Source organism: Passer montanus, unplaced genomic scaffold (genome assembly GCF_014805655.1).
Source record: "Passer montanus isolate IOZ18808 unplaced genomic scaffold, ASM1480565v1 scaffold5, whole genome shotgun sequence".
NCBI classification, from domain to species: Eukaryota; Metazoa; Chordata; class Aves; order Passeriformes; family Passeridae; genus Passer; species Passer montanus.
Genome location: NW_024369929.1, coordinates 8,000,415 through 8,010,792, shown reverse-complemented (window position 1 = coordinate 8,010,792; position 10,378 = coordinate 8,000,415). Strand labels below are relative to the sequence as shown.

At 39.6% G+C, this 10,378-nt stretch overlaps 1 protein-coding gene across 2 annotated transcripts; it reads right to left on the bottom strand.

Annotated features, from left to right (window-relative positions):
• Positions 1 to 402: 402 nt before the first annotated feature.
• DTWD1 (DTW domain containing 1) lies at positions 403 to 9,399 on the bottom strand. Of its 2 annotated transcripts, none has more exons than XM_039723588.1 (5): positions 9,341 to 9,399; positions 7,341 to 7,619; positions 6,152 to 6,295; positions 5,024 to 5,297; positions 403 to 1,187 (listed from the first exon to the last, which is right to left on the bottom strand). In XM_039723588.1, exons 2-5 carry the CDS (start codon positions 7,611 to 7,613, stop codon positions 958 to 960), a joined length of 921 nt encoding a protein of 306 aa, XP_039579522.1. In that variant the 5' UTR covers positions 7,614 to 7,619; positions 9,341 to 9,399; the 3' UTR covers positions 403 to 957. The 2 variants fall into 2 exon arrangements, with proteins under 2 accessions (XP_039579522.1, XP_039579521.1); XM_039723587.1 differs by lacking the exon at positions 9,341 to 9,399 and adding an exon at positions 8,883 to 9,171.
• Between the last annotated feature and the right edge of the window lie 979 nt (positions 9,400 to 10,378).

Genomic DNA, 10,378 nt, shown 5'->3' with positions numbered 1-10,378 from the left:
AGCACTGGCTGTACTGGTGTAGCTTGGCAAAACTGCATTCACAAGTGATGACTTGGACAGCAGCACTACACCTATGACAAAACTCCCATCAGCACAAAGTCTTACTTAGACTGTTCTAATCTGCCCCATTACTGCAAAAGGAAAAACAGAGCAGATTCACAGCCTGCTTAGTTTAAGGAAGCCTCAGAAATATTGTGGTCAGAACCAATATTTGTGGTGCCTAAAATATGCCACAGTGATATTAATAATAATAATGATAATATATAACAGTAATAAACACTTAACTAAATGTGTTTGAAGAAGTCTAAAATTACCCAAGAAGTTGAGAATAACCCTAATATAAGAGAACGTGAATGGTACTACAGAAATCATACATTGTATAACAGTGTTTAAAGAGACCACTTTTTTATTACTAGAAGAATTTCCCAGAATTAATCTTGAAAGTATATAACTCATATTCAATTCATGTGCTCTTTCATTCTCTATTGCTGCCACTCTCTCCAGCAACTAAACACCATCTGCTCATTCAGTAAGCCTTTGATGCCACGAAGGCAAAATCAGCATTGCTGTGTAAAACACAAAGAAAACATCTGCCATAAGTATTAGTAACAATGAAAAGCCAGCATGCTAATTCCTGCTTACAGTTAAAAGATATTACTCCTTTTACTCTAGAGGGACAAGTCCTCCACTCCCATCTCAGGAACTGTGCTCATCACAGTGAGCACATCAGGCCTGTAGGTTGAAGTACAGCAATATTTAGGAAAATGTGTTTTCAAATAAGTAACTCTAATCAGACTGCTCATGTGAGCAGTTGTACAACCTCAAGCGTGCAGAAGGAGGTCTGCAGCTCACTTCTGGACATTATCTGGAGTACAGTCTATTTAAAAAAAAAATCCTAGTTATGTTTGTGCCATTTATTATTAGAAAAAAAAGTAGTGTCATGCACTGAGAGACAGCTTACTCTTTTCCTGCACAACACTTGGCATCTTTAATCAATGTATACATAAATGAAAAGAAAAAAAGCAGATTATCATATTGTCCTTTGTAGCTCTCTTTCAAAATCTCCTGATGATAGTCCACAAGGAAATAATAAATTGCTTCTATTGTGGAAAGGTATGTATCTGGTTTTCCCTTCTGATGACGCCAAAAGCAAGTTTTCCTTGTCTTCAACTCAATTTGCAGTAACCCTGTCAAGAAAAAAAAATGACCTAGATTAGACAATGTGGATTGGTGGCAAGAATGTCAAACAAGACTTTAGTTTTGTTTTCTGACTTTGCTGCTAGCCTGCTCAGTGCCTGCATGAAAATAATTTCTCTTCCTGTACCTACATTTTTCATCTGTAAAACTGAGGCAATAATTTTATCCTCCTTTTTGGACCACTTTGGAATTTGATGAAGTGCTGTAAGTCCCAGGTTACAATCTCCAAATCTGCAGTTAATTATAAGTTATCCTTTCATTCAAACAGCCACACAGCCCTCAGTAAACTGCAAAGTTGTTTCACGTGGCAAGAGTGAAACTCACATCTACCAAGACTCACCAATGTTCAGAAAATTATTATTTCATCTTTTGCAAAGTTAATACTTTTCAAGAGTAAAACAAAATCCCTTAGACTGTCAGTATTGCTCAAGTCAGAACTATTTGCAAGAGTCAGGAACTTTAAATTTCTGCTTGTTAAGTAACTGAAATTTCACTGAAATTACTCAGGAGTAAGTATGACTGCATCTTGTAGTTAACTTTATTAGATACTAAAAGCATTCCCACTTCAGATGAAAGATGAAATTTGGTGTCTGTATGGCACAAAAAAATCTTCAATCTACTTACAGTCTCTGTAACTATTCTATTATTCAGATGAAATTTAAACAGGTATCTTAGTTTTTATGTCTCCTAAGATGCACAAACTATTCAAAATGGAAACCAACTTAATGTGTTATCACTTTGTAAACAGGATGGGCACTTGGATCATGAAGAACAGGGTACACACCTGTCAACAATATCAGAAGCAGATTGTGAAGTTACCTTTTTCTATCATACTCTGATACTCTGTCTCATGGGACAATTTAGTACAGGTAACAGTACAAAAACTAAGAATTGCTTGGAAGTTATGGACAGGGAAGTTTCAGTAAGGTCCAAATTCAGGCCAGAGCCCAGCACTTGTAATTGCACACTTTTAGCCTACAAACTGTGTTGAATTCTTTTCAGTGTAATCGCAAGAGGAATTTAGTTGTTTGCTTTGCAGGTAGTAATGTATGGTATCCTGCATTGTGGAAGAAATCTCAATTACAGGATTTAAAAAAAACCTGAACAGGAGAGTCTGTCCCTGAATTTAAATGTTATTATTGGCATTTCAGAACCAAAACCTCAAAACAGCATAGTCTAATTATTACCTCTAATAATGCTACATATGTGAAACTTATAATAGCAGTAGGAAACTGCATCAAGATTGTTGCCCTCAAGAGTTTTCAACGCTTGAATTCTCAGCCCTAATGAAAGTGTAAACTTCCATCAAATCCACAGTTCTTTCACCCTAAAAGCAGTGAAGTAAATCTCAGGGATGATTCCTCCAACGTAAACTCCCACGTAATTGTGGTTTGAATACAAGCAAAAGTTCACTGAAGGCAAGACCATGGACACTACTGAGGTTTCCACAAGTGCAGTATCAGTAACTTTCAAACAAAAGACTTTAGGGCCTTTCATAAAAAACCCCAAAAAACAGAGGGGGTTAAGGATAAAAGTTCACTGAGCATTTTTCATCTGTACTGGATCTGTACACAGCCAAAGGCAATGTTTGCTTACAAATATGCACTGTTCACATGAAACCCCACAATACTTATGAATAAGCTAATAAAATATTTGGCTGATACAAAGCAGTTCAAACTTAAAGGGAAAAAAACCCCCAAGCAATCAGTTTCTTTAACAATCATTGTGATATTGCCAATAAGCTCCATCACTCATGCGAGAAAGTCATCATTAACATTAGATTCAACTGTTTTCTGATCTAGGGATCACTTTTAATGAAGTAATCAATCCTAAACATTACCATCTCTCATGTATTTCTTGTCTTTAGCTGATTTGGTTTTGTTTTCTAAAGATATATTAAGCACTTTTCCAAGATATAGAAGTATATTTTGTCCAAGTTCTCTCAGCTTATTTTAAGATTGATGTACTCATTTGCTTTCTCTTGCAGCACAATTTACTAGATTTACTGTCTATATAAATACAGGCTTACAAAACACAAGGCATTTCTTTAGGTTTTCTTGGCTTCATTAATGTTTTCATTCAATATTTCTTGTAACTTAATCTTAATAAGTATGGCAATTACTTTTTATTTGGAATTATGATCACTCCTTTTTGAACTTGAACATATGATGGATATTTTGTTGGATGATGACTTCATTTGCAATTGAACTGAAAAATGAAAACAGTTCTCTATTTTTCATGTATGTACAACATAAAATGTCATCAGTTTATGCCTAAGGAAGCTCTGCCCCATTCATCTTGGAAGTGAAAACTGCAATCTCTAAAAGAGGTATTAATGCAATTTATGTTCTTTACGACAAGCACTAAGGAAAGCGATACATGCACAGGCTGTGCACACTGTTACACCCAACGTGTGGATGGGTAAAATTCTCCCATACTAGAAACTGACTTGCATGACACTATCAAACCTCACAGCAACCCTGAAAAGTGCCCAGGAACCCAGGGGGCTGCAAAACAGCTGGAACTGACTGAGATGTTCCAGAAAGCAGAGAGTAGTCCACCAAATCAGCATTGTCACGGGGAAACTGGAAACCATTCAAGAGCTCCAAAGTAACACCAATTAAGACTTTTTAACTATATGTATATAGTTAAAACTATACTATAAGTAACACCAATTAAAACTTTTTAGCCTATATGCATAGGCTTCCATGGAAATTTTCAGTTCCCCTGGCTGCCTGTTATTTTCCTTGAATTTGTCCTCTTAAAAGAAGTTTCAAATGCCTTACATTACGTGTGCAATTCCTCTAATCTTTACAGTAATACTTCAATGTAGCTGATAGAGTATGTTTTGTATTAATCTAAATACTTATAACAAGATTTTAATTAGCCAATACATCATACATGTGGGATTCTTTCATAAACTGACTAGACAGCAAGGGCACATCCATCTTCCATGCAAGAAAGTCTGTGAAATTCCTTGTAGGATTCAGTATGAAGCAGTAGTAGTGTATATGTGTGTATATATATATATATATAGCATATAAACTTGACAACTTGCCTCCCAGCTAAGTGCACTTTTTGCACTAATTAAAGTATTTTCAAACTCCTATTAATCTCAAAGCAAATGGAATGCTATTGCTAAATTGTTTTGTCTTTTGTGGTTTTAATTAGAATGCTTAAATGTAAACTTCTTGTAAAGAACCTAAGACAAAAATGTTTTGCAGAATTACCGGTTTCTGCTCTCAGAGTTGGAAGAGTGTGGAGGGCAAGCAGCCATTCCCTTTTTGTCTGGAGTAGTAAGATCATGGAAATGTCCATTAACAACTTCAGGAGAAAGCGAACCCAAGCCATGACAAACCTGTGCTGAACCTCCTAAATCCCTCATTTACCTTCTTGGGGCCTGTCTGCCACAAACATGGACACAAATGGTCCCGTGGGTCTCTGGAAAGCAGGCAGCCACCTGCAAAAAGATCTTCTGGCTTCCTTCAGAAGCCATTCAAACCACTGTTCTACTGTCTAACATGACAGCTCCTGTTCTCTGAGACTGAGGAAATTTGCTCCAATAGAGAAGTGAGACAAATAAATGTAAATGTTTTCTCAATACTAATATTATCTTTTTGCAAAATAAATTATATGACATGAAAAGTAACGGAGTCTTTGGGTCAGGAAGTATTTTACAACCCTGGAACAGGCTGCTGAATCCTTCATATACACTCAGAGATAGGGGTACATACAAGCTTACATTGTGCTCAGGTCTGTTATAGACATAGGTCCTTTAATAATTTCTGCAGCAATAATGCCTCAGTATCAACTTGTATTTTTTTACCTTGAAGTCGTTCATCAGTTATTATCTTGTTAGTTTGATTCCAGGTACTGTCAATAAATATTATTTTCTTCAGTCTAGCGCCTTCACTCCTGCTGCTTGAGATGCATTCATTTGGATTTTTTTCTTCTTCAGGTTCTATTTTTGCTTGTTTAAGAAGGGGCTCTCTGGAACAGTCATTGTCACTAGAACAGACACCTTTCTTGGTGTACTTTTGGAGATGGAAAGCAATATCTTTTACTGAAACTGAATTGGGGCCAGGAAATATAAGTGCTACCTGAAAGAACAAAACAAAATAGATCTGAGTGTCAATAAAATATAATAGAACAACAGGAACTGTTATATTAAAGAACAGACATTTTCTACCATGTCTATAAACATTTAACTCAGGACAGCATGAAATAGTATCTCTTAAAAATATTCTATAGTCTAATACGGTGTTAAATCCATGTTAAAAGCACATTAATGAATTAAGATCCTTAACAGAGATTTTTAATTAATGTTATTTCCATGCCTCTACTATCAACTCTAACACTTCTGGATAAAAAGATTTTTCAGCCAAGACAATGGTGTCAGCCCTGAGGAAGTTCAAATGTCACTTGTCACAGCAGTATATGGGGCAGGAGGGCCAAAAGGGATAGCTTACCATCTAAATGAACATATACATCCAAGTTTATAACTCACTTTTTTTGTGCTCTATGCTATGACTTGAGTCAAGACATGAATTTTAGTTGTTTTCCTGTGTGATAGTCAATGTTAAAAATTTTAAAAAGCTTTAAATATTGAAGCTGCTAAATATGAGCATAACATTCAACTGCTGTTTAACTTGCTCAAATTTGAATTCTTTCATTTACAGGCAAAATATTTCTTCAGATACACAGTAAACCCTATCTCCATTATGTGAGGAGATAAACATAGAAAATTCAAGGTGGTTAAATAGTGCTGCAGTCTTTCTCAGCTTTGGAGAAAAGGTTACAGTCCAGAACTGTGTGTTTGCTGTTAAGCTTTCAGAGAGCACAGGATGGGCTGCACTAATGGAACAGTGGTTTCCTCCCTGCAGGGCACTATCACTGCAGGAGGAAGCTGCATCTCCCCAGCATTAAGCCTGGCTATCTCTAGAGGATCTCTTACTTCGTGTCTGCTCTCCCCATACTCTGGAATGCAAGGGTATTTATAAATTGTAACGTCATCAGGTGCCAGGAGCTTAGCATGCACAGCAGTGCTTTTGCCGTCAGTTTCGTTTGGGTGTTTGATAATGTCAATCTTCAAAGGCAACTAGAGTAAAAGAAGAAAAAAGCAGTATTTATCATCATATTTACAAACATCTATACAAAACATTCAAAATTTGGAAGAAATTCCTATTGGTGTGTAATTAAAATGTATCTGATAATTTTTGATAGGTTTGGAACTAAACTGGAGACAAGTTAGAAGAAGCACCTATTAAATTCAATTTAAGCAAATAGCTAAGTAAACAATGATGCACTTTGGAATGCTGCCATAGTAGCATAAATAAAATCTCCAGAAACAGAATCAATAAGGTAAGCTGGATGTGGTCTTAATTTGAGCAATATAATGATTCTAAATATGAATACTTATCTCTATTAGGTATTCACCCAACTGTGAAAATTACTATTTCAATGAAATAAGTAAATTAGTAAACCTAAAATTAGTAAACCTAGGTTTACCAGGTCAAATTTCAAAAGTACTTCTAAAGTATTTTTATGATGCTTTCAAACTCCAATGTCTTCAAAATGCATCTTAGATCCTAACTGATTTTGCAAAATGTCTCAGTCCTCTCTGATAGTTTTCCCAAGTAACTCAGCTGAAAGGCATTACACTATTTATATTTTAGGAATAGTTATCTGAATTATAGAACCAGGACATATAGGAATGTCTTTTAGGTCACAATTTATGTAAAATTCACCCTTGGTTTTGGACAATTTTTTTTTTTCATAATATAACGTTTTCTGGCCAGAGTTATTAGAAACTGAAGAATGTGCAAGAGGACCATAAAGAAACTTTCAACAACTAAGTGGAAACACAGTTGCATGAGAAGCTGAGTAACTTCAGCCTATATTCTCATCTAGAAGACACATAAATGTTTATGTGAGGATTGGAACATTTTCAGTGTTTGTACATGTAATTCCTCAAGTAAGAACAGTAATTTTATCTAACTGTAGTTTATTCATTCTTATAGCTGTGTTCAAAATGAATGTCTGTAAAGAATGAGTCAGAAAAGAAATGGTTGCAGACAGACTATTCTCTGTCCACAGTAACTAAAACACAAAAATATTTTAAAAAATCATTAAGGAATACTAACCTTCACAGTTGGAATTTCATTGGTAGGGACGGTTTCAACAGGAACAAAGCACGTATAACAATAAAACATCCTTGAACTATTGCATCGGGGGCATTTTGATCTCCCACTCTTTTTTGCCTTTTCCAGTACTTCCTGGGATGCTAACTGTAATTGCTGGAGTGGATTATCTTGAATCAGTGATGGAGTCTGCAGTAGGCTTTCCAAACACTCAGTATTTCTTTTTGCTCCTTGAGCGTTTTCTTCATTTAAAAGTGTAGATGAATTTAAAGACATAGCTAGCTGAAACAGACACAGACAAGATGCTGTTAAATAAAAATCCAATTACTATGAACTAATCTACTGGAAAATATTCTGTATGATCCCATTTAACAAAACTATCTCATTAATAGGTATCCCTCTTGGATAGAACTCTGTGAAATAGAAGAAATTTTCCAGGAGAAGAGCTTGAGGTGAAAAGTAACAGCTAGAAGAGGGCTTTGGTGCCCTACGTTCCAGATAGTAAGTGCTGACCCAGTCTAGACTTCCACAAGTTTGTGTTTATTTAGCACCATTGATGGATTTCTGTCAGGCTTTCCTCAGGACAGCTGTTGTCTCACCTCTGCAGCTGGAACAGGATTTCCAGCATGTACTGTGAGCAGGGCATGAGAAACATGACCGTGTGCCACTGCAGGGCAGACAGAATTAGTGCTGCTGTGCTGCCACAACCCCTCTCACTGACCCCCAGAGCAGCCCCCAGCCTGCAGTGGTTGTAAACTGCCTTTGGCACTTCGTGCTGCATCACATGCAATGAATGGAGTTATTCTCAGCATTTACTTTCAGCTAACTTAGATTTACTTTTTCATGTCAAGGATCACACTTATGAAATCATGTAGCAAAGTCATGTTTAACAAAAACAAACAAGCAGTAAGTCCTGAAATGTAATCCAAAATGAAGCGTTTAAATAAAATCAAGTGTAATGTAATTGGAAAGTAACAAAACCAAAAACCTAAGCTAAGTTTCCAACACCGAATTAAAATCAATCCCAGAAAAAATTGTTATTTTCTGCTAAAATTAAATACTCATGCATGCTATGATACCTTCCCCTCTGCCTCTGCCAAGGTCTAACTTTTGGAAGGTCAGGGAAGTCCACTCAAATAAACACAAAATCTAATATGCATACGAATTTTCTAGTGCAATTTGCTTTCAAGTTTCTCTGAGATAAAGGCAGTATACTTTACATCTCAGAGTAACCTGTGCTATTATCAAGTTTCCTCAAGAAGCAGAGGGCGAGAGGCCCTGGAATTGGACATGCATTCCCAGCCTGCAAACCGATTCTTTTCAGGGCAATGTCTTGCACTCTGTGCCGCTCCACGGTGACACCCTGGAGCACTTTTGTTATCGATGCTACCAAGGGACACGCTGTGGCCTCGAAATAATGGCTGGGCCCAGGCTGCAGCACTAAACATACAGTACTGTACACTTCAGAAAATTACACACCAGAATTTTAAGACCCAAATCTCATTTCAGACACATATTTTTAAGACTAAATAACTCCATCTGCACCTCATCTCTAAAGCCCCGGTAAATCGCTGTCGGTGGAGGGTGCCCTGCACACTCCAGCCGCAATTCCAGCGCTCAGCACGGCGGCCGGTGCAGCCGGGGAGCTGTGCACGGCTCAGGGGTGCCACAGCCCCTCCCTGCGCTGCCCGCTGCCCTCGGCCGGGCGGGGCGAGCGCAGCCCGGCTCTGCAGCTCCTGCGGCGGACAGCGCAGCGCTCCGGGCGGGCACGGCCCTCGGCCGCCGGCCCTGCCACCGAACGCAGCGCGGTTCCGCCGCCTGGGTGTGCCGGAGCCCCCGTGGGCGCACAGCCGCTTCCGACCGCGGGCCGCCCGAGCCCGCCCCGCGCTCCCGAGCCGCGCTGCCTCCTCTGTCCTGCCTCCACCGCCGCGGCGGGGCGGGAGCTGCTCAGCCGCTCCTCGCCCGGCTCTGCCCCCCCGCACCGCCCGCTCCTCACCCGCCGCCCGGCGCGGCTCCCGCGCGGCCCTCGCAGGCCCCGGAACGAAAGTGCCGGGCTCGGGGAGGCGGGGAACGGAAACAGCCCGCGGCTGAGCGCGGCTCCCTCTGCCTCAGGCGCTTGTGTTGGTGTGGGCGCCTCACGCCCCGCGGGGGCTGTTCCGTGGTTCGGGTCACAGATTCTGGCCAGAAATGACTTCCAGCTGCCCGGGCAGGGGGGAGAATCCCGCCGTTCCCAGCTGGGCCCACGCCAGGTGTTTCGTGCCCTGCGTGCCCTGCCCAGCGCTGCCCTCTCCGTGAGGCGGCACCGCCTGGAAGCCGCTGGGGTGTGAGCCTGCGGCTTTGACCCCCATGAGAACTCCAGAAAACATAGATCACAAGTTTTTTTGTTTTTGTTTTTACTCTCTATTTTTCCCCGCTCCCAGTAGTCTCCTTAGAGCATATTTATTGGCTGGAGGAATTGTGCTGCCGCATTCCTCTCTGCTTGTTTTGCATATCTCTCTAAAGGGAACATGGGATCTCTTCTGTGGGATTCCTTGGCCTGGTTGAGGATGCTGCTCCATTGTAGCATTTACCCAATATTCAGCCTTTAGGGTGAATTTGGGCTAATCTGCAACCTTCACAAAGCTTCCAGCTTGTAAACAAATTACTGAATATGTGAGAATATGGCAGATTTGTCACTTTTTCTTCAGTGTGCACTTCAGAAGTGCATGAATAATAATAGTATAATATTATGGAGGTAGTGAGACAGAAATTGAAGTTCTGTCTTTGACATTCACTGCCTTTACAAATCTTTCAGGTATTTATAATTTTTCTCAACATCTAATGAGATGAAGTCGTATTTTGTGTGTTAGAAGACAAAACCCTGTGAATGTAAATACTGAGAAATGAGTTGGAGTGTAGGTTGTATTTCCAAGACCTTTGGGCACTGCAAAAGAGCTTTGTAGAAATGGCACACCTTTAAGAGAGCAGCCTCTCTGCTGTTAACTTCCTAATTTCTTATATCTGTACCATGGAGGAAAATGCCTGCGTGGTGTACAGCAATT

What these genes read in the sequence shown, in the direction of transcription:
- DTWD1 (XM_039723588.1), bottom strand. Translation starts at nt 7,613, where the DNA reads ATGTCTTTAAATTCATCTACACTTTTAAATGAAGAAAACGCTCAAGGA. An exon ending in ATGAAATTCCAACTGTGAAG is followed by an intron (nt 6,296 to 7,340) that starts GTTAGTATTCCT and finishes CTTTTACTCTAG; the next exon opens with TTGCCTTTGAAGATTGACAT. An exon ending in AACTGATGAACGACTTCAAG is followed by an intron (nt 1,188 to 5,023) that starts GTAAAAAAATAC and finishes TTTTCTTGACAG; the next exon opens with GGTTACTGCAAATTGAGTTG.